The sequence below is a fragment of the Gambusia affinis genome, linkage group LG23 (assembly GCF_019740435.1).
Source record: "Gambusia affinis linkage group LG23, SWU_Gaff_1.0, whole genome shotgun sequence".
Lineage (NCBI taxonomy): Eukaryota > Metazoa > Chordata > Actinopteri > Cyprinodontiformes > Poeciliidae > Gambusia > Gambusia affinis.
The window spans coordinates 14,191,013-14,215,095 of NC_057890.1; the positions used below are offsets into that span (position 1 = coordinate 14,191,013).

Sequence of the window (24,083 nt, forward strand, 5' to 3'; positions counted from 1 at the left end):
TATTATCTTGAAACACTAAGCTTTAAAGATGGTTTTGTCAGGATAAAAGTGATATTGGACTTTTATTTCTACTCCCACGACGAGCTCATAAGCTTTTTAAGCCAAAAACAACCAATTAATTATTTCAAGAAAGTGAAGTCTTCAGACGTTTTTTTTTTTTATAGATGCTCTTGAGCTTGTTTAGTATAAATAATAGTCTGGATTAGGGCTGCACAATATTGCTTGAAAGTAAAATATTTGATTTTTCTCATACTACATCCAATTTTCAATTTTAATAGTTTTTATTCTTGTTTTCATTTATTAAAAAGAAATTACAAATGACAGAAATTATTTTCAAAAACTGTCTTTTATTTCAACCATCCCTTTTGAGCTGTATGATGGAGAATTAGGACCATGATATGAGAATTTTTGTTTAATTACAAGAATATAGTAATCATAATATTAGCAGAATATAGTTTTACCAGATTTAAAATTAGGAGAAAAAAAAATTGTTTTGATTTCTTTTATTGTTCTTGCAGGAGTTTTCATAAAATTAAGACTTCATTTGCCTAATATTATGATTTTTTTTCTGGTAATATTATGACTTTATTCTCATATGATTTAAACTTTATTGTAATTTCACTTTAATCTCTTATTACTACAACTTTATTCTCATAACTTTATGATTTTATTTTTGTTAAAAAGAGAAGATCTTAGCCTGACCATTCATGCCCAAATAAATAGAAGCTGTAAGACAAACCTGTGAAACAAGACGGCGGCCTTGGGCGTACTGATATTACTGTAAACATTGATGGAAAAAAATATCCAGATTTTCCAAAACTTCAATCTTTAAAAACCGGAAGTTCAATTAATTGATTAAAACAGATATTGCTAAATAATGTTGTGGGGTTTTTTTTAAACGGGAAGTTTTTGTTCTGGGGTGAAGATTTGCAGAAAAAAAACAAAACGCTTAGTATGCCATAAAAAATTATTTAATGTGAAATTTAACCTTCCTTAGCTCTTTTTTCAGCATGAGAACAAACCAGCCAACCATACTGTTCAGTACAGGAAAAAACTGAGTGTTGAGGTTAAAACGAGGTTAAACGTGGTGCAAGGGCAGCCAGAACGAGGTGGCGGAGGAGGCTGGTGGTTGCTGGAGGTACATTTTCCCTGATTTAGAGAGCTGTGTGGCGATTTCTGCGATTCGCAAACATTTCCTGCTCCGGCCACTGAAAATAACCCACAGGAAAACAGGCCCACTCAGAGCACATCAACGCTCTATTCAAACTCAAAGCCACTGACTCAGACTCAGACGCCGACATATTTGTCTTCTAGTAAATACAAACCGCTTTGATCACAGCCAGTGAACCTGTCGCCTTCTCCCACTGAAAGAGCTGGAATTGTTCAGATTATGGGTCCAAACAATTGATCGACTAACGGTCAATTGTTAGTTTATTAAATAAAAATGAGTTCCAATTGATTTACTCATAACGTCCGTTATTAGTGTTGTAGTTTGGCTGCCGTCCAGCAGAGGGCGCCGCTTGTAATCCTTAAACAAAGGTGTACACAGAGCCGTTGACGGAGAATCAAAAATGGCGGCGATACCAGAAAGGGAAACGGTTCAGAGTACGTAGTGGAATGCAATATGCACTTTATGTGGTTCTGTTTTTAAAAAAATAACACTCAACAAGCTCCTTAAGTTGTTTTGAAATACTCGACAAGCTCCTTAATTTATCACATTAACAGCGTTCATTCAGCTGAGCTGCATGACGTAGCAGCGTCAACTTCTAATTCAAAAATTACTGATATGCTACAAAGGCGAGGCGGAGGAGATAAGGCTGAAAAATTGTAACATGATGTTAAACAAACATGATGCCCGTCAGTTGACGTCTGTTTTGAGTTAATTCAATTAAAGGAGCTAAGTTTAAAATTCCTCCACGAGAAACTACAGACAGTACTTCTGTATGAACATCTCATTGGTCATCAAGTAAGTGTTTCACATATTTTATTATGTTCATCTTTTATTTTTCTATTCAGCAACTTAAGATGTTCCTGTTTTGTTGCGTTTTATTAATATACGTATCTAAATTTATTTATGTGAGAAAACCACAATTTCCTGTTTATTTTGTCAGTATTTAATACAGCTGACACAAAATGTCTTTTTTTAAATTGAGCATATCTTCAACAATTTATCCCTTTATAGTAGACAAAAAGTTAAATAAACAACATATACTTAATTGTAAAGTGAAATTTTTCTTCTTTTAATGTTCTGAAATTAACTAAATAAAATCTTTTCCTCTCTTATCTCTCCGATAATTCTGAAAAATAACAAATAGGCATTACAGCAACATAAAAGTGCGTGCTGTAGTTTGAACCCACCTCTCGTATTCATGCTCGCTGCATCGGTGGAAAGGGTCCTGCACCTCGTAGATGTTAGCGTCGCCTCCATCGGGGTCATGTGGCCACCCTGGCCTTGCTTCGTGGAACGGCAGGTTCATATACTCCGGGATCTCCTCGTACAGCGGTACGTTCTCATACTCCACATCCTCCCTGTGGATATCAGGGTCCTCGATGCAGCTGCTGGGCCGCCCCAGGCTTTTGTCCGTGCTGGTGCAGTCCAGGGACTGCCCCCCTTTGGCCAGCAGTTTTGGCAGCATCTTCACATTCAGCCGCAGCTCCAGCAGCTTGCGGAAAGAGAGGCTCCTCTTTTGGGTCGAGCCGGCCCGGGTTGCCAGGTCGGCTGCAGAGAAGGACTGCGCCCTCTGCTTGCCCCCCAGCGCCGGTGCTCGGCTTTTGGGCGGCACGCTGCTCCTGGTGGGAATCTGACGGCTGAAGAAGGTGACGTAGGGTCGCGAGAAGCGCCAGGCCGTTTTCTCCTGAGGAGGCGGCGGCAGATCCCTCATGGGGGTGCTGGCATGCGGGGGCGCAGGAGGGCAGATGGAGGGCGGCGGTGGGGCTGGCAGGCTGTGTCTCTGAGGTTTCCTCGGTGGTGCCCGAGGCGACTCCTGATCCTCAGCGGAGAGGGCTTTCCGGTGACAGCCCAGTTTGAGCTGTTTGGGGAGGGTGTGGGAGATCGGGTACCGCTCGAAGTCACCGTACCCGTCCTCCTCCTCATTCTCCTGTTGAGCCTCCTTACCATGACCCTCAGAGTCGGGGCGGGACAGCAGGTCTAAGGAGTGGGAGGTGTTTTTGTTGAGCAAACAGCGGGCAGCTCTGTGTAGACTTGGAGAGAGGGAGGTTTGTCTTGGAGGCGGAACGGGAACGTCCGTCTCTAAATCTACCAAACACGAGTCTCTCTGGGTCTCAGAGTCGTCTGCTTGCTGCAGCTCGGTCTCATTCTTCTGCTCCTCCACCGGCACCGTCTGATCCTGACCCTCCACGCCGTCCTGCCTCACCAGAGCCGGCTTTTTGAACTTCCGTGGGTGAGGCACTGGGAGAGGCTTACTGGGGGCGGCGGGGACTGGTAGATAGGGCTGGGAGCTGATGGGAAACGTCTGTTCTGCTTGAGAAGACTCCGGTGGATGGATGCTTGTCAGGATGTTGCCTGCAACATCACAGGCTGTTGTCTGCTCTGCCGTTTGGGCCTCAGTTGGCATGCCTGAATCCTCCTCAGTTCTCTCTCTGTTCACTAAACCCATATCAAGATGTCTCTGTCTCTGTCTCTGAGGTTTATCCTTTAGCTTTTTGCTAATTCTTTCACTCTTATAGTCGGCTGGACCTTTCTCATGTGTCTCCTCTTCCTCTTCTGTGCTTTTGCCGGTGGTGACCCCGTTCTGCAGCGGCTCTTTGTCAAAATCTGCTGCAGATCCATTTGTGTCTCCGTTTTCCCGAGGGTGACACTCCCCAGCGGAGAAGGAGCAGGTGGAGATGATATAATCCGACTCACGACTCTCTGTCTCAGATAAAATCCCATTCTTAGAGTTGAGGTGGAAGAGGTTTTCACCCAGAGCCGAACTGATGGGTTCGGTTGGTTTGAGCGACGGGGGGGAAACAGGTGGCGATGAGGAGCCCGAGGATCTGGGTAGGCATGGTTTAGGAGCAACAGCTGGCTTTGGCCTCTTAGGAGCAGAAGGGGAGGGCTGGGAGAGAGGACATGGCTTTGGGGCAATGGGAGGTTTGATTGAAACGAGGAGTTTTGGTTTGGGAGCTAATGGAGGCTTCTTTACACCTGCATATAAAATAAAAGACAAAACTTTACTTTGTCTCCGTGTACAGCTCATCAGAACATCCCCCCTTCCTGCTGAAATGTAAGAAAAGACAGCTGCAAGCAGGAGTTTAGGCTGAGGTCAAAGGGCAAATCTTGGGGTCAGAGGGTAAAAACCAAGTGCCAATTAAATTTTTTGAAATAAATTATGCAAATAGATATTTGAATCTTTTTCTTGAGTTTTTTGCGAATAACAGCATAGTTTCTATTGTAGGGCTGAAACAATTAACCGTGATTAATCGATTATGGATCTCAACTAATTTAGTACTTGATTAATCGTTAACTGGACACATTTTAAAAAGCCATTTGCTGAAATAAACAACAAACTCAGAGGAGAAATTAAGCAAAAACTGTTTAAAATATATTTAAAATTTTAAAAAGCCTTTGTTTCTCATTATGTTGTAGTTTTAGCTTCATCTGGTTCAAATTATTTAAATAAATCTCTTTTAAGAACCTTTTGCTATTCAATTATTAATTGGTTAATCCAAAAAAAAATAAACAGATCATCCCCAAAGTGTATTGATAATTATTGAGGAAGACAGAGCTAAACCTTTTATATGTTGCTGTTAGTATTTCTTTAGCTGCAGATAAATTATTTGCTACAAATGATCAAGTATTCACTAAAAGAATGCTGTTATTGCATTTTAGGCAATTTTTTTTATTATCAAAGAAAATAACTGAGGTGTTTTATTTACATATTTTAATGTTCTTTTTAATATTGCATGGGAAAGCCTTAAGTGGTAAATGAAAAATCTGCAGAATGTGAAATTTTTTTAAATCTTATTAATTGATTAATTGTCAGAAGAATCCATTTCCAACATAATTTTTAGTTGCTTTAGTTAAAGCTCTTTTTTACTCTAAATAAAGCTGCATTTAAACAAAAGTATTCTAAAACTTAAATTTACTTTCCTGGGATTTTAAGTTACAGACCAACAATAAGTGAATAACTATGAAGTTAAATGGAAAAAAAACAACCTGATTTTAAAAGTTTTTTTACAAATAAAAATCTTAAAATATGATGCATTTGTATTCTGACAAACATGGCAAAATGTGAAAAACTTGGAAGCGGTTTAAATATTTCTGCAAGGCCTGAAACATCAGATAAAGACTAAGGCTTTATTTACTGCTGATTTATATTTGTGCACACCTAAAACATGGAACAGTTTTCCTGCCACTTGTGGATGTCAGTAGAACTTAACTAATTTTCCACATTCTGTAAATTAAATCTGGAAGTGGGGAGGCGACCTGCATCCCCAGCGGGAAATAACCTGGTTTAAATAAAGGACAAAACATCCCCCTGGTCAGTCAAATGAAAAGCTGTGAAATCAGCTAGTGGGGACATATTTTCCGCTTTCCTGACTGAAACTCCTTGCTAGTCGACACCATGAGGAGTGGAGTCATCGAACGGATGTTTCCGAAAAGGCCAACAACTAAAAAAACCCTCTGCAAAGCATGCAAGCTGCAAGCCTCACCAAACTCCATTCACAATAACTTATAAACAGTGTTCCCTTAAATATAAACACACTCGCTCCGTTATTTGTGCATTTCTTTACATTTTCTTTTATTATAAGGCTCACATCATAATTCGGCTATAAAATCGAGTTTAAAAATATTCGTTTTACCCAGTTATTACCAAATCAAACAACTAAATCCATGGGTAGCGCTTTTGAGCCTTGACGGTAGTTTGTATTTTAGAAATAAACCGAATGTGTCAGCATATGTTAACATAATATTGTGGTTCATAAAACACGAAAAAGCGAGAATAAAGCAGGAAAAGTTTAAATTTACAAAAAAAAATTTTAGAATCTGGTTTTAGTTTTATGAGATTGCCCTATTTTGTGCAATTGAATTTAATAACCTCCACCAATCTAAAATGAAGATACTAGCAGTTTATACCGCTTGAATAGCAAATGATGGGTCTGACTTGTTGCATCAACAGCAGGACAGATGTTTGGGACAAAGGATTTCCCCCCTCCAGCTACCACAAACACAAAGGATTATAACTGTTATTTAAAAAGCACCCAAATTTAAGCTCAAACCGATGCTTTTCTATCTTTTTGAAAGCTGTTATTATGAAAAACTGTAATTAACTCTCGGTAGGATTTTTTTAAAAATTGAGTCAGTGGACGCTAGCGACGGTTACAGTCTTACAAATGTAAAATTTTATGTTCAATCATACCGCTAAAACTTAAGTAACTGAGACAAACATTCGTATTTCGTTTTAACTGAACATAACCACAGAGCTGATCTGCAGCTAGGAACAGTTAGCTTCGACACAAACCTGTGCTCATGACTCCCGACTTCTTCTCGCTCCTTTCTCCATGAGTAAAAATTTTACTTTCAATGGAACTCCGAGAAAATCGGGATTTTATCTTCCTCCCTTGGCATTGTCAGAGAAAAAATCGACTCAGGGAGAAAACAAGAGGGTCCATTGCTGTTGTTCCTTATCTCTCCAGCGGATACGCGGATAAAGTTGGTGAGCCAGTTAGTTTTCCCATTTTTTTTTTATCTAAGTTTTCAGCCACGGTGCTTTTCCCAACAGTTTGATTCAGAGTTGAACTCAACGTGTAGTCGTTTTCCGGTTAGTTTCAAAATAAAATTACATTAAAACAACAGAGTTTGAATTTTTTGGAGCACATCGAAAAGAACGGATTATTATAGATATTATGTACATTAATAATAGTTTTTTGTCTTTAGTAAATAAAAATTGTGCGACATACGATGTTTTACCAGACCAGTCATGTGTTTTAAATAAGGGTTGATTTATTTTAAAAAGTATTTCCGGTTAGTTCAAGTAAAATTTTGCTAGCTTGTCCTCTGTTTCCTTCCTTCGCTCTCTCGAAAATGTACCGCTTCGTTTTACGACCACTTGGGGGCGCTCTACGGGATTTTGAACGGCTCACCACTATGCGGCAACACGTCAACGTAGCGGCCATATCGGAAGGGGAGACAGCGACTAGGAAATTATTGAAATAATTTCAGTTTTAACTGGGTTAAAAGAGGCTTCGAATTTGCTTATTTATAATTGTTTGTATTTATTCTTTTATACATTTTAAAATGTATTCTTTTGTTCATTTTTGCTATTTATTTATTGGTGAATTGAGTCGTTAGTCATGTTGTGCAACTTTGATTCAGGTTGTTAAGCAAAATCCTCAAACTAAATGTTTAAGACCTGTTCTTGCCAAAAGGTATTTAAATCCTTGAAAGGTCTTGTTTTACAGGTTTATATTTAAAATGTATAAGTTCAGTAACTTATAAACACAAGTATTTTATTCGGTGTATTTTCGTCTATTCTGTGAGCCCGTGTAAGGACTTTGAACTGGGGGTGTGGGTTGTGTACTGTTTTTCTTCTAGTCTTACTGAGAACGTAAGCAGCAGTGTTCTGGACTTTTTAGGCAGAAATGTGAAAACACAGTTACAGTAATAAATTTGACTAAAGATAATTGCATGGATGAGAATATTGCTGGTTTATTAGTCTGTTGATCCTGGAAATGTTCTTTAAGTGACAGAAGGCAGGCTGTGTAACTGTCTTTATGTGTTTCTGAAAGTTTAAGTCTTAGTCCATCTTAATTCAGGTATTTACAGCTGTAATTACTGAAGCTGTGTACTGACTCTTGGTTGTTCATCTTTGGAGCCAAAGAAAGCAACTTATTTATTTATTTATTTATTTATATTTACATTTTACACAATGTGTACTTATTGTGCATGTTTTATACTTGTGTTTTGTTTTCATTCTTTTGTTGTCATTGACATATTCAATATAAAACTTATGTAACTAATGCTTAGAGTAGATAATGGGCTGTACTGTAGGTATTTCAATTGACAACACAGTGTTTACTGCATGTTTTTAACTTACAAATGCCACAGTAAGCTGGGCACATGGTAAATAACGCGACTAAGAAAAACAGAAACTGTTCCAACAGTTACAACAGTGCAGTTTCATTTTGACTAGATTGATACACCGTTTTGTAACAGATTAGATAATAAATCCTCTGTTTACAAGGAAATTTAAGAAAACAATATTTAACACAGCAAAGCTTACCCTCTTTAACATAGTAACGTTTTGAGTAAAAAGTGTACATTTAAGATTAGTTTTGCTATACTAAACTTTGTCCTATTACTTAAGCAATATTGTTATAAAGCATCGCTACTATTCTTGAGTACAATTTTTGAATACTCAGCATGTAACTTCACTGAATGAATCATGAGAATACTTAAACCAGAAATGCATGAGACTCAGAGAAAAACCGAATTTAAATGTAATTATATTATATTATATTATATTATATTATATTATATTATATTATATTATATTATATTATATTATATTATATTATATTATATTATATTATATTATATTATATTATATTATATTATATTATATTATATTATATTATGAGAACAAAGTTCAAAATATATTTTATCATTCCTCGCGAGGAAGTGGCGAATCGAATTGCAGTTTGGGAGTTGTAGTTTTAGCCGAAGGTTAGCACCCGGCTAACTCATAACTTCCCAACCGCTGTTTGTGACAATTCTCGCCTCCAACTGGAGAATGTTGAATGGGTTTGGTGTCGATGGCGGAGAGCAATGACGGAGGAGTTTGACGAAGATGTGGTATTTGAGGTTTGTATAAGCGCGCCTCTTTTTCTAAACGAATTGATGCTTTGTCATAACGATTAGAGGTAAATATGGGATCATTAACAGGCTAGCAGGTAAGCTAGCGTCGCTATAGCAGCCCCACTGCCTGTTGCAGCGTAATCCCAAACAACTCCACTTATTTGGCTGAGTTTCTGAGCGTGTTCCTGTCGAGCCAAGAAGCTTTGTTGGTCATGAGGGAGGCTGAGCCGGTGTTTCATCCGCATTTATAACAAGGTGGGGTGGGGATGATCACATTCATTGCTGCTGCGTCGGTTCTGAAAAATGACTCCAGCGGAGCTCTACATCTGAGGGTTTGCTTGGTGACAACATGAGCTGCGACCTCGTGTGATAATGCATGTGAGTAGCCATTGTTTGCTATAGCTGCAGTGCAGGCAGTTGGCAATGATTGTAGATGTCTTGAAACGCTTTCCTGCAGGAATTAAAGACGGAGGAGCTGCTCAGATGGATATCAGCCAGAAATATGGGCTCAGCAGCTGGGAATTAGTGGGTCAGACATCATTTGGATAAAATCATAATTTCATAACAGACAGCACTTTTATATCTGGGGATTAAATAAGCTTATGCTTTTTTTTCTAAAACCTAAAAATGAACATGCTTGGCTTTTTATTCACACCATGTAAACATGGGACCAGTTTCATCTCACATCCTTTCATCTTCCCTCAGTTGACATGACATTTTCCTCCTCATTCAGATCAGTAAGTTTCTCTTTCTCTCCATCTCCATAGAACTCCCCGCTGTTCCAGTACCTTCAGGATCTAGGGCACACAGACTTCGAGTCATGTCCGACGGCGTTGCAGGAGGAGGAGGAGTACGGCGGTGCAGAGGGAGACCTGGGCTCTCCTGGCCAAGAGCAGCAGAAAACCTCAGTGAGTTCTCCTCCATCCTACTTACTGATACGAAACAAGCTTTCCTTGGTATTCATGAGAGATTACCGAAGATTTGTCCTGCTGAATATCACAAGTTTTATTCATTCCGCTATCAAATGGAATCCAGAATGAACATTTCATCTTTTCATTTGGTCAATTTTCAGAATATTTTACACGACAATTTAAGAAAATATGGTGAATTATGCAACAGCTTACTATCCGATAATGTCAATTAAAACATTACAGACGGAAGTCTAGAATTTGGTAAAAACTAATTTACCAATGGAACCCAATAGCTGAATCACTTCCCAAGTGCAGTCAGGTTCTCCAGAGTCCTTCTTCTTCTTTTCTATTATGGTGGATCACAAGCAACTCTCCAGAGTCCTGCTAATAACCTCATTATTTGACTCAGGTGTGTTGAAGTAGAGATACATCTAAAAGCTGCAGGACACCGGCCCTCGAGGACCAGGACTATTGTATTTATTTCCTTTCTTATTCTATATCCTTAAAAATATCCATTCATGCTTTTTTCCATTCATTCTTCCTCCATTTTTCTTATATTTATTATTTTCAGTCTGAACATTCACAAACTATTATCAGTAGTTTTTTGTTAGTCTTGTACTGTATGTTATTATTATTGCTATTGTTAATCTTTATTATATGTATTGTTTTTAACACTAAGAACTTTTTGTCTGAGTCTTTATTTCTGTTGCTTTATTGCAGGTGTTTTTTATTCTATTCACAGAATATTCAAATTCAAAAATACTTCATTGATCCCAAAGGAAAATTAAATGTTCAAATCCTTTAAAGAGGTGTTGTAGAAGGTGACAGCTGTTGGCATCATTTTGTGCTTTAACTGTATAATAATAATAATAATGATGATAATAATTTGACGAATCACAGGAAATGTTTGCAGTAGATGTCAAAGTCACAGTGTGATTCTTCATCCATCCTGGCTTCGTCTTGCGTCCTGAAGCGGTGTCTGTGTTTGTCATGTCATTCCCCTTTAATAACTTGTGCAGTCAGATAAAAGTAATTAATTAGACTATTGACCCCCAAAAAGGACACATGCTGGCTTCTGTCAAACAAGGCAACAAACATGGCAGGAAAAGCTTCCTACATCCAGATTCAGGTATTATGTTTTTACATTTTGTTTCTGCTTGTTGCATCGGGTAGATAAAAAAAAAAAGAAGATTGCCCTGATTTTATAAGAGATTTCTGTAATGCGATTACCGCCATCTGGTTGTTTTTTCTCAGATGTAACCCCTCATTCTAAATGGAACTTAGTATAATTTCTGTGTGTTCATTCTCCAGATGTTTTTAGTAGAACTGAGCACAACCTGAGTATTAAAACAACCATTAATGACTCTAGTTTTAGGTTTTATTCAGTTGTGCAGGCGACGCGTCCCGGTAAGCTTGGGTGGGGGGAGATCAGATGACTCGGCCTCTCCTTGTTTGCTCTCCTCATGAAAACGGGAAGCAGGGCTACGCTCGCCTCGCTCGGGAACTTTCCATGCATGTCATGCTTCCTCCCCGGCGGTGTGTTGCTCTAAGGAGTTAAGGAGGATGAGAGACTCAGATCTGACTCTTTCCTCTTCCAGGCATTTCCTGGAACCCAGATAAAGGTTAAACTCGGATAGATAACTGTCTGTACTGCTTCAAACACTAATAAATGTCAAAGTCCTGATTTGCTGCTGTGGAGGTTTGCACAGTTTTAAAGGATGCATCCTTTAAAATGCATCCTGTGATATGTTGCAGTCAGCATTAGAAGATGTAAACTTTGTTCCAGATGCAAAAATATGCAAAACTGGATGAATTCTTCTGGAATATAATAAGTATATAAGATATTAACATATGAAGCAGCTCTTGGTTTATGTTTTATAGTACTGAAGTACCTTGTTACACAGACGGCTACATAATTTACAGCCTCATTTACCTGTTTTGTTTCTTTTTATTATACTGGAACTGCTTAAGCAAATACAGTCCTGGGGAATTGTTCAGTCTACAAGTAAATAATTTATCTGGTATAAATGTATCCTTTCATGTGAAACACCTACTGCTACTTTATTCTAGTCTTTTCCCACTATGTGATAAAACAACACTGCATGTGTTTGCTGTGGTTAAGCTTCAGTTGTTATGTGTCTACTAGCCCTACATATTATTTTTCTTCCACTTAATCGTTTTATTCTACTTTGTTTTGATCTGTCAAATAAAACCCTAATGAAAAACTCGACAAAGAAAAAAACCTAATAGAATATTTAAACCTAACGGCTTCATCTGTGTCTTCACAAATGACTCTGACCAGGAAAGAGAGAAACTTAAACACAGATACTCAACTATACATAACATTACTACATTTGTTGTGAGCCCCTGGCTATAGGGGTTGAAGCCAAATCATTGTTTCTGTTTCTGCTTGGAGAGTCTCACACTTTTCTGCACAAGGAGCTTTTACTCCAGTTCTTTGAATTACTAACACTCATCAGAGCTGCAGTTTTTCCAGAAGCTGCAGCAGAATACAGATGAGCGTCAACAGGAGTACACCATAGTAATAACTGGGTTTGATTCATCCAGACCTTGCATCATTTGTGCTGTTGAATATCGTCTGCGGTACGACTCTGGGCATAGTTGTGGCCTATTTTGATAATTCTACAGATAAAACTGATGATCAGTTGCGTGTGAATGTCCCATTGGTAATCAATACGGCTGCAGTTGCAGAGTAAACACACTTAACCGCCTCGGAAATTAAACAAACATGAGCTCCGACATGAGTCTCTATTTTTACTGAAACACCGTAAGCAGATTAGAGTCAGATAAATCCTGTTCACAATGAGGTATTATGCATTTTTGGGAGGATCTGGCAACAAAACCGAACAAGATTTTCAAAAACCTCTTGAGCTTTGTCATGCATCTAATCGGTGCTGCACTGAAACATTGTAGAAGTCTGTGCTGATTTCCCTCTGTGAAGGTGTTGACAGGGGAATATGCTGGTTAAAATACATTTTGCGTATTTCTGCAACAGAAATACAATTTGATACTTGACTTTTTTTAAATTGCACAAATGTGACAAACTCCTAACAGAAACTCAAACAAGTTTTGTAATTTGTGCAGCAGAACTCCTTTACAGATTATTGCATGAAAGACTTTGTGAACTGGGATACTCCTTTGTTTGTTGACTTAAGAATTTGCCCATAAAAATATCACACTGCAAAAACACAACATATTACCAAAGATCTTTGGTCTAGTTTGCTGTGCAAATATCTCAGTACACTTGAAATAAGACAAAACTAACTTGCATTTAACTTTTCAGAAAGATATAGAAGTTTATATTGCGTAAATAATTCCTTATTTTGATGAAAATAAGGAATTTTTCACTGGCAAATTATTTTACTACAAGAACCGCATTTTTTCCATAAGTGAAATAATCTGCCTGTGGAAATGGAACTTTTTTGACTTCACCCAAACTCCTATATTTTGCTGAAAAGTTACTTGTAAGTTAGTTTTGTCTTATTTCAAGTGTACTAAGATATTTGCTCTAGAAACTAGACCAAAAGTATTTGACAAGGTTTTGTGTTCTTGCAGAGCAAATAATTTAGCAATCTAAACAGAGATAAGCCTATTGTGAGTTTATCTCTGAATTGCTTGGTTATGTTTCCTTGCTGTGTGTCTTTTTCAGGGAGGATGTTTATGGAGGCTGGTTGAGGCCTTGCGGAGATGGAGTCCTCTTCACCAGGCAGCTGAATCTCACAAGCTGGAGCAACAGCTGGTACGTCCAGAGATGTATTTATTTTTGTCATTTGCAAATGTGTATTGTTTATGGTTTGCTTCACTGGTTTTCCCGCCTCGTCACAGGACAGTGTTTTCGGCCAGTACTCGGTCAGATGTATCCTGGACCAGGACATTCTGCTGCAGGAGGACGTGGAGCTTATCGAGCTGCTGGACCCGAGCCTGCTCACCCTCGGCTCATCGCCCTCCGGCTCCCCCAGCCGAGTCAGCTCCCTCCCCAGACAGAGTCTCGTCTCCACTCCATCCCTATGGTATTTCTCTCTTAATAATTTATTAATTTAAAATGGACATCATTCATTAATAATTAAAGAAGTTAAATCTAAATATCTCCAGGTTAGCTAAAAGGCTAGCTTGAATGAGCATGTTATATAATTAATCAGTAATTTAAGTATTTTTATTTATTTATATATATTTTTTTCTAGTTAAAAAACTAAAACATTGTGCAATAAATGTGATTGTTCCAGCAAAGAGGAATCACATCAATAAAACCATCAAGTGTTTAGACGTTGCTCATTCTTAAAAGCTCATTTCTTTGTATTGTGCTTGAAGGTATAACAAAAATCTGTACATTGGGTAAACAATCCTATTCATAATGAAATGAGAAGAGAAGGTAAAAAAAATGGTGTACATCCCATAAAATAATTGTACCTACCATACAGCCCTGTGGGACACCAGTTAACAAACATAGGAACCTGGATTTATAATTAACAATTTTACCAGCTAAAGCTATTTTAACATCAAATAACTTGACTGTGTAATATTCTCCAGTTTTATTATAAGTAATGTTATTGTTTATCGCAATAATTACTGACACAGTTTACCAACCAATATTTTTATCGTGATATTCAGTTGTCTGTTTTTATATTCTCCCTGCCTGTGCAATCCTCACATGACTGCAAATGTTCAGGCCGCACCTAAATACTGCAAGCCACAATCATTAAGGTGCTGTTCATAAATCTAGCTTAATGCTGAGTTTGATTTAACTTAGCATTAAGTTAAATGACGATGGCTTTTGGGAGACAATTGGGAGAAAAAATCATTTTATGTCAGTCGACATTGATAATTATTGACTAGGTTTTGGTTTTGAATATCTGAAATACTACAAAATTGTATTTGTGACCTTGTGTTTGTGTAATCCAGTTTTCACTTTACACCGTTATTTTTTATTTTTAAACAGTTATGAGACACAGTAACAAAACCTTAAACTGCTGCTGCGGAACTCACTCAACAGGCTGTTGCTAGGTAACCAAAGAGAGAGCGAGAGTGAGTTGCTAGGTAACGAAAGAAAGAGTGAGAGAGTTAGTTGAAGCCACTGATCTAGCTTAGCTGGTCCAGAGAGGTTGAGCAATTAAAGTTTTTCCTCTGTCCACATTTCCCAGAATGCTGTGCGGTTCTGGATCAGAGTCCAGTGAATATTATATCACATGTATTATGTATTGATTTTGATCTCTTGTCTATGATAATATACATTTTTATTGATTTATTGTCCAGCTTTAATGATAACATTGGTGTAAAAAGCTTAATCTTCTCTTCTTCTACTTTAATCAGTTAATAATGATGAGTTTGTTTTGTCAGGGATGTGGCGGGGCTGCTGGGTCTGGCTGCAGTTCTGCTGGGCGTCTGCTGCTCTCCGGACAGCCTGTGGTCCCTGGCTGCGGCCCCCTGGGCTCTGGCCCTGCTGGGCTGGGTGGCGCTGAGGGGCCTGGTGCTGTGGAGACGGAGGCGGATGCAGAAGGACGTCCAGACCAGAGCCACGCGGCTCCAGACTCTGGTCCACAACAGCAAAACTCTGACAGGTCTGGCCCGAAAAGCCCTGCGGCTGGTCCAGGAGACGGAGGTCATCTCCAGAGGGTTCACCCTGTAAGAGCCTCACTCTTCCTCATCCAATCACAGAAATTCGTCTAGATTGATTCATTATAAAGGTGTAGTTTTAGGATAATTTAGTGTTACACTGATTTTAACTGGACCTTTTGCAGTAATTTAAACCAAGTTGGGCGATAGGAACTTAAAATTTTATCACGATATTTTGTGTTACTGTTGTGATAATGATAAAGAGTATGTTAAAATACTTATTTTTTCAGGTAACTGTCTTCATGGCGCCAAAAACACAAATATTGTTGAAAAACATTTCCATTTGAATTGGGCGTCTTCAGGACTTGATTCATATCACTAAACTGATCATAGTAACTGCAGTTAATCATATTTTTGAATTTACAAAGATTTATTGGTTTGCTAAAGGAACAAACAGTGGAGAAAATGGCAAAAATAACATTTCTGATCTTACCACTTTTTTTTAGTTTACAGTCAATATCTGGAGTTTATCATAACAGTAAATCTAAATTCTTACAAGACATTTTTCATAATAAATGATACGTTAAATGCCCACCCCTAATTTAAACTACAAATAATCAAGACTGACATTGAAGGGTAAAGATGCGCTTTATCTTTGAAAGTGCAACTTGATTTTAATTCTGGATTAAGCCTACTAGGAATTTTGGAAAATTTGAACATTTAAATGAAAGACTCTTTCTTTGAATAACATTGTTGAGCTTTATTGTGATAAGATAATAGATAAAATAATAATGAATTAAAGCTCAGATAAATGGACGCATGATTTTAATAACTTATCACGTGAACAAACATTTTAACGTGTGGTTTTAATTCTGTTTCTTATTTGATGGAAACACTGCAATTTTAAAATTGTATTTTGTGATATTAACAAAATATTGACAAAATTTTGCACACATTTATAATAAAAATCCAGCTAGTGATGCTGCATATTAATGATTCTTCATTATCTCATTTATTATCTTCAATTCCTTCCTCATGTTCTTTTCTTTCTTCCTTGTATCCTGTCTCTTTATTTTGTCCCTCTTTATTTCATGTTTGTTTTCTCTTTATTTCCTTTGCTTTTATCCCTTCATCCTTTTATTTATCCCTCCTATCGTACCCCTTTTTCCTCCGTTTTATCATTCGTTCTTTCCAGTTTCTGGTTTTTGCAGGCTTCATGTTAAAGCCTTGCCACTCTAGAAATATCTGCTGTAAATTTATAGTGAAATTTGATGTTTTATGTCTAGAAAAAGAACCGAAAACTCTTAAAAGTTTTTTTTTTTTTTTTTTTTACATAAAAGGTGCATTTGTTTGATGCTAAGTAGAGTTCATGTCTCAGTCGTCTGTGTTGTGTGTGCCCCCACGCCTCCCTGGGACGTCTCCACAGTTGTATCACATTTCACTTGTCAAGTTTGCTCGACAGGGTGAGTGCGGCCAGCTCCTTTAGCAGGGCGGGGCCCGGGGCGGTGCCTCGCAGCCAGCAGCTGATGGGACTCCGGAAGGTGCTGTACCGGGCTCTCCGCTCGGCCTTCAGAGCCTCGCGCCGGGCCACCTGCCACATGCTCAAAGCATATCCTTTACCTGAGACAAACCAGGACCTCCATGATTTGTGCTGTTGTAAAACTTCCTGAAGCTTTCAGCTGGTTCTGTGCCACTGCTGCTGTTTGAATTGGATTCATTTGATTAATGTTTTTTTTCACAAAATAAATTAGAGGCTGTGAAGGATGAGTATTTCACTGTCTTGTCGGAAGTTCTCAGATATTATTTTTCTTTACTTTAATGTAACTATCTACTACCCAACTCTGATTAATTTAATATAGTTATAAGAGTTTTTTCTTTTTCTGCATTTTCATTTCTCGTTTTTTATGCTCTTTTTTGTTTTTTATTTCTTCTTCATTCTTGTCTGCTTTTTATTTGTTTTCATTTCTGTTCTATTTTCTTCATGTTTTCTATTATTTGTTATTTTAGTTTTTTTCCTCTTTAGTTTTTTTTCCTTTCATGTTTCACGCTTATTTCTATTTTTTTTTCCTTCTTGTTTCTTTGTCTAATTTTATTTACATTTTTGATTTTTCCTTTTTGTCTTTTTTTTTTTATGTTTTATTTCTGTCATTTTTCTTTTTTAAAATTGTTTTATTCTTTTTGTGACCTTTCTAATCCTTTTTCATCCCTGTTTACTTCCTTCTGCACTGAAATATTATTTTTTTATTATCTCCCTAACCTTCCTTTAATGACTGTCAGAATTGATTCTTTGATGCATCAGGACATATTTTTACCAAAAAGATCCCTTCACATTAGGTAAAACGAGCCTCAGACATAAACCAGGAACAAATTAAAGTTTATAAATGTGAAAATTGCTTTTCCAGATCTGTTTTGTGTCTTTAACTCCCCTGAACGTTCCCGCTGAACTCTGAGGTCGACAACGTGACCAACTATGTGTGCGCGGTGCCTCTGAAGGAGCTGGGCCTCGGCCTGGGGATCGAACACCTGGGGGACGAGCAGGCGCAGGAGCTGACCGACGACTACAGCCTTCCAGCCCTCAAGGTTTGGCCTCCTCATGGTTAAAGTTTAGTATTCCCTAACTAATGGAACCAGAATATAGAGAAACTTTGGAATAGGGTTACAAACAATTTATCGTCTTACAATTAATTGTCGATTAGTGGTTTATTAAATTAAAATTTGTTCCAATCGATTAACTAATAAGGTCCATTTAACCTTCTTTTAGTGTTGTAGTTTGGCCGCCATCCCGCAGAGGGCGCCGCTGGTCGGAGCCGTTGAGGTAGAAACAAAGATGGCGGCCGTATCAGAACGGGAAAGAGAAACGGCCCAAACAGAATCCGGTGTGGGATGTGCAATGCACTTCATGCGGTTCTGTTTTGAAATATAAACACTCGACAAACTCTTTAAGTGGTTTTGGAATATAGATACTCGACAATCTCTTTAAGTTATCACCTTTATAGCGCTATTCAGCCGAGCTACATAACGGAGCAGTTAGCAACAAAACTTCTCAAACAAAAATTACGGATGTGCTATGATGGTGAAGCTAATATGTCAGAAAAGCGAAGGGGATAGTGGTGAAAAATTGTAATATGATGGGTAAAAACATGATGCCAGTAAACAAGGTTGATTTTGTGGGCTGGTGAGAGTTGATGTAATTCATTTACTTTATCCCTTCAAGCGCAACCATGGAGAATTAAATATGGCACACAAATATTTTTCTTTTCATCTTCTAATTTTCTATTCAGAAACTTAAGAAGTTCCTGTTTTGTTGTATTTTTAAAAATATATTTAAGTTTAATATAAGAAAACCACAATAATTCAGTTAGTATTTTACATTCACTAAATAAACGGGAGTACATACAAAATGTCGATAAAATTTAATGATTCTTTATTCAGTATATGAAAAACAGTCATTTATATAATGGAAAGATGGTTGGTCAAGTTTTTAAGAAAATGGCCGCTTAGTTAATCTTTAGTAGAATTAATACGATTAATCAGCTTTTAGATTAGCTAATTAATTGATAACTTGCAGCTGATTATTATTTTATCCTCTGCAGATGTTATTCCAGCTGTGGTTGGGTCAGAGCTCAGAATGTTTCCGTCGGCTCGCTCTCCTCCTCTCACCGCACCGAACCGCAGAGTCCGAGGAAGGCAGAACCAAAGAAGACGTCCTTCTTCCTTCATCTCCCTCACCTCCTCCACCTCCGCTGCACCAGTCCATCGCCGCGGTGACAGAGCCCCTCCATCATGCACTGGCCAGCTGTCTGGGCGACGTGCAGCGTAGCTACGACTTCCACCGGCACTTCGAGATGCAGCCCAGGACAACGAGCGCCGACAGGAGCGGACGAGCGAGGGAGAAATGTCGGGAACTCAACACTTTGCACACATCCATCCGCAGCCTGCAACTCCACCTCAAGGCGCTCCTCAGCGAGTGAGATTCATCCACAACTCAATGCAGATGTTGATCATCTGCATTAGATCAACACCAGACTGACCTCCACCCTTTTGAACCAACAGGATGATCATCTTGGAGGACGATCTGGAGAAGCTGATGGTGTCCAAGGAGCTGACGGAGCTGACGCTCGAAGGCTACCAGGACCTGAGCGAGCGGCTGCAGCAGCTGCAACCCCACATGCAGGCCAGCGCCGGCTGCTGGGAGGACACAGTCTGCCAGGTGGAGCGCATGTTAAGGCGAGCCAACGCCTGTACAGGTAAGCAGGGAAAGTAAAAAAGGCACATGTAGCACTTTTTCAGTTATTTATAACAAAAGATTTAAATCACTTTTACTCCTGGTAAAGAACTGTGCAAGTCCTGAGAATAAATCTTTTATTGCAGCAGCATACTCTGAGAATCCATCCCTAAATCAGAGTAAATTTATTTAATCCTAAAAAACGTAAAAGAAAACCATATAAAAGTATCAGAACTTCTAAGATTTTCAAAATTTTAAAGGTGACCTATTATGCTTCCTTGAACAGTTGGGATAGATCTACGGACAATACCAGGGGTGTCATTTTGGCCCATATCAAAAATCTGAATGTTCTTAAAGAGCCAGTTGTGCCAGAATATGTTGATAAAACCAATTAAACTGTTAAAATATCAATAAATAGCTGTTCCTCCAGGATTTTGTGATTCTTTAGTGGGGGTTTTTGCAATGAAAATTGCAGATTTTGTGGTGATAATTTGGAAATATTTGTCATGAATGTTTACAATACTTGCGCTAATGTATGATGTTGAATATGACATTTTATTAATCGCTTAATCAGTTACGGACTATAACTTGACATCAAGTAAGACTGAGGGAAAAATGTTGAGATTTGTTGCTTTTTGTGTGAATTTTGCAGATTTGTGAAAAACTGGAAGGACTTATTGATGTAATTTGGATTTTAACGGGCCACATAAAACACTACAGCGGGCCAGATTGGGCCCCCAGGCCTTGAGTTTGACACCTGTGGACTATACAAACATGTTCATTGCAAATTTTGTATAAAGTCCTTTCTAGATTATGAGATTTGAGCTGCTTTAGGGCATCTTGTCACTTTAAATCCCAATAAGCTGCTGCTGGTCACAACCAAGAAGCACTGCATGCCCAATTAAAGCACAGTGGAAGATCTGTCATGCTGTGGGTCTGTTTTTCCTCCAAACAAAGCTCTGGTGAGCTCATAGCGCCCCCTATGTCCAGGTAATGCTGACGACACGGAGCAGTTTGCTCCTCTTGTTCCTGAACTTCCTGCTGCTCCTCCGTCCTACCCGCTCATCCTGGACAGAGACCCGGTGCCAGAGGAAATGGTGAGATAAGATCCCCGACTTTTCAGCTTAAAACTCGCGCTGCGTTTGTCTCAAATGTAGATTCCTGTCCCTCTGTTTGGTCCCACCAGGAGCTGGAGGCCTACGTCTCTGACTCGGACTCGGACGGGGAGGGGAGAGATTCCTGGTCCGACGTTCTGTCCCCAGAGGAGCGGGAGAGGCAGCGGAGGGAGAGGGAGGAGTCGCGGCGCGTCCTGTCGGAGCTGAAAGCCGTCCTGGGTTTCCGAGCGTCCGAGGGGGAGAGGATGAAGAGGAAGCAGATGCTGTTCAGCGACCAAGGTCTGGAGTTATTCCTGGAGTGAAGCTGCTGTAGTTTCTGCTTCCAGTCTGGATGACAGAATAGAAAAGCTGCAGGTCTGTTCTTAACCCAAACAAGCAAAATTACAACTACTGTCTTAGAACTATTTCATATAAATCAGAGTTGGCTAGTAACTAATTACATTTACTTGAGTAACCTAGGAGGGAATTTAATTTTAGGAGTATTTTTGCTATGCTGTACTTTTTACTTTTATGAGTTCTGGATTCTCTGCCCAGAAACAGAGACTCACCTGCCATTTTTGTTAGTTTTATATTGAAAGAAATTGATTAGAAAATTTGTTCTTTTGCCTGATTTTACAATTATTATTTACATAAATTATTTTAATTTTGGTCTTTGCCAAAATTTTGACATTAACTTTATGTTTTTTTAAATATTAAATGATTTATGTTTTGATTATAAACTCAGTGCTCAAGTTGCCTTTTTACCAAATAACTTTTTTACTCTAGTAATTTCTTGGACAGCTGCTTTTTACAAGTAGTTTTGGGTTATTATTTTTTATTAATTAATTTATTGATTGATTGATTAAGCAATTAATAATTGGACAATAAAAGCAGCAATAGGACATATATATATATATATATATATATATATATATATATATATATATATAATTTTATTTGTTTTACTGAATTTGAACCAGGTGAAGCTAAAACTTTTCCAGCATAATTACATAGACTTTCTTTATATTAAATGTAAAATTTATGGGGGTTTTGTACAGTTTTTGCTAAATTACAGCTCTGAATACAATTTTCTCCCAGCAAATGGCCTTTTTGAGTCTATTAATGATCAGTAATTGATTAATTGTTACAACTCTAGTTGTAGTAAAATACTAAATGTTTCCTTTCTCCCTCTTGCAGCTGCTGCATCGCCTTTGGTTCTGACCCAGAGTCCTGATGCTGCCGCTCCGGGTCCAGTGGGCGCTGCAGGAATCGGTTCTGAGGAAGGAAACTACCTATCAGAGCGGCCTGCAGGAAACAACGGGGAGCAAGAGGAAGGAAAGGACGACAGGGTGAGGCCCGACCCGGTTACAGAGTTCAGCTGCGGCTCGGAGGAAAGCGAGATGGGCGGACCTTCTGTTGGAGGCGGAGCTGCAGAGCTGCACCAGTACGACGGCGTCACGGAGGAGGAAGGGGAGCATCAGAACGGTCTGGACTGCTTCCTGAAGCCGAAAATCCCCGCCGTGTCGGTACTGGACAGACTGACGGAGATCCATGGCTCGGAGACGCTCAGCTTCAGCTCCGCCCTCGCCGCTCAGGTGGCAGCGCGCTCACAGTCGCTCGCCAACAGGGAGGAGCAGACGTTTGGAGATGATGAGGAGGAGGAGGAAGGAGGAGAAAACTCCAGAACCTCAGAGAAGGATTAGACATTAAGCAGAAGCTGTATTTATGTCTCAGTCCGATCTTTGTCTCATTGCGTCCTGATGTTCCACCCGTCCATCCGTTACTCTGTCACCTGCGTCTCTGACAGCTGTGGAAACTCAGGATCACAAAACAAGAAAACCTCCCTGCGTCACAGCGAACATCCTCAGCTGCTACCAGATCATTTCATATCTGCAGTCAGTTTTTATTTAGCTGATTGTTACTTCACTGCTGAACTCTGTGTTTATTCACTAAGCAAATGTTTGTTGGATGAATTTGGCCAAAATTATGTAAAATTGTAACTCTTTCTTTTCTTAAAGATAATTTTTATTCTTTTATAAGACTAAATCTGACCTCGTATCATATAAATGTTCCTTATATTTATGAAAAACTTGATCACTTGTTGAGCTGAGGTGTATAGCACCTAATGTTTGTGAAATATATATATATTTATTTCTCTACTGTTCCCTTTCTCTACACAGATAGATGGCAATATCCGTTTTTCATATCAAACTGATACAATTTATAAAAAATGACTTATATCGTCTGATATTGATGTTATTGCCAATATATTGTTCATCCCTAGGAGCAAATATTAAAGGAAACGTAGCAAATGATTAGAAAAATAAAGACTAATTTCCCTTTAATACATGTGCAGCTCACGAGAAAAAGAACTGGAGACTCTGCAGGTTTGCAGTAAATCTGGTCCAGTTTGTTGGTGTGTAAACACAAACAGTTCTGCAGTGAAATCCAGAAACAATCATGGACGCACGACTCAGCTGACTACTTCTCCTAAAGACACAAGGGAAGAAGAAGAGGAAGTCTTGTGCTATTTTTAATTTTTAATTTTTTTTTTACAACCAGCGCTCTATTTTGGTCCTGCCCCCCCCACCCTCCCTGTTTCCTACATGCCGTTTGCTCTGGCAGGGTCAAAGCAGAACGTACAGTGACGTAAAGAGAAACTCCCATTTCATCAATGTGTGTGTTTACAGGGGGAAACGATTGGATTTGAAGTGGTTGACGTGAATGTAATTTACCGCGTTGCAGATTTGAAGTTAAAATTGTTGTCTTTTTTTTTTTTTTTTTTTTTTTTGTGAGGGCGGCGTGTCGCTTTAAGATAAAGCACCTGAGAGTTTGAGAGTTATGGCGTCAGTCCTCGTCTCCACCTCGTCTCCATGTTTGTCTTTTCCCGACCCTTCCTGCATTTTTTCACTCTGAAATAAAACGCCACTCTGGAAGTGTTGAATGAAGCGTGTCGTTGTGTGTCACCGTGGGGTTACAAACTGGTTCTGTGGGTTATTTGATCTGGTTTTCTGGGTTTTGCAGCCCGACTAGTTCACACCAGAACTGTATTAGTTTTATAATGGGCTTCACTTATTTGTTTCACTACGATTTACGGTTTTTAGAAGTCATTTCTCAGTTTAACAGGAGAAAACACAACTAATAATTCACATCTTCATTTACATTTACCTTTTTAACATAAACGTTGCTATTTTTATTATATTTCGCTTATTTCTTAAGTGAAAATAATTTTTATACTTATATTAATCTAGTTAGTGAAACATTCATCTGAACAAGATATTTGAGAAAAAGATCCATATTTTTATCAGCTTACAATAAATAAATATCTGACTAACCAGTATCCATAAACACTTCTAGAAGCATTAGCTGTCTATTTAACAATTAACTTATTTATAAAATGTTGAAAAATACAATCCAATAAGTCGTAAGTGATTCTAATGTCTTTTAATTTTGGTCGCTGGATCAGCTTTGCCATCTAGTGG

General features: G+C 38.6%; 2 protein-coding genes across 7 annotated transcripts in view; one reads left to right on the plus strand and one right to left on the minus strand.

Moving 5' to 3' along the window:
- LOC122826223 (FYVE, RhoGEF and PH domain-containing protein 6-like) overlaps nt 1-6,712 on the minus strand; it is a 32,360-nt gene extending 25,648 nt beyond the window's left edge. For all 3 annotated transcript variants that reach the window (XM_044107812.1, XM_044107813.1, XM_044107811.1), the window contains exons 1-2: nt 6,465-6,712; nt 2,359-4,147 (exon numbers count right to left, since the gene is read on the minus strand). In XM_044107812.1, the coding sequence (XP_043963747.1) occupies nt 2,359-4,147; nt 6,465-6,474 (1,799 nt within the window). In that variant the 5' untranslated portion in view covers nt 6,475-6,712. The remainder of the gene's footprint in view (nt 1-2,358; nt 4,148-6,464) is intronic.
- Nucleotides 6,713-8,655: 1,943 nt separating this feature from the next.
- Nucleotides 8,656-23,542, plus strand: vezt (vezatin, adherens junctions transmembrane protein). 4 transcript variants are annotated; one of them, XR_006369750.1, is made up of 12 exons: nt 8,656-8,806; nt 9,568-9,708; nt 13,382-13,471; nt 13,558-13,742; nt 15,067-15,351; nt 16,733-16,891; nt 17,715-17,862; nt 18,876-19,249; nt 19,336-19,529; nt 20,498-20,604; nt 20,694-20,976; nt 21,799-21,926. XR_006369750.1 is itself a non-coding variant. In XM_044107816.1 (12 exons), exons 1-12 carry the CDS (start codon nt 8,771-8,773, stop codon nt 22,302-22,304), a joined length of 2,433 nt encoding a protein of 810 aa, XP_043963751.1. In that variant the 5' UTR covers nt 8,656-8,770; the 3' UTR covers nt 22,305-23,542. The 4 variants fall into 4 exon arrangements, 3 of the variants coding, with proteins under 3 accessions (XP_043963751.1, XP_043963752.1, XP_043963753.1); XM_044107816.1 differs by having other exon boundaries at nt 20,694-20,901; nt 21,799-23,542; XM_044107817.1 differs by having other exon boundaries at nt 16,745-16,891; nt 20,694-20,901; nt 21,799-23,542.
- The last annotated feature ends 541 nt before the right edge of the window (nt 23,543-24,083 follow it).

Excerpts from the sequence above, each read along its gene's own strand:
- vezt (XM_044107816.1), top strand. The coding sequence starts at position 8,771 with ATGACGGAGGAGTTTGACGAAGATGTGGTATTTGAG. Across the intron at positions 8,807-9,567 it reads ACGAAGATGTGGTATTTGAG|AACTCCCCGCTGTTCCAGTA; the intron begins GTTTGTATAAGC and ends CCATCTCCATAG. Across the intron at positions 20,902-21,798 it reads GATGCTGTTCAGCGACCAAG|CTGCTGCATCGCCTTTGGTT; the intron begins GTCTGGAGTTAT and ends TCCCTCTTGCAG.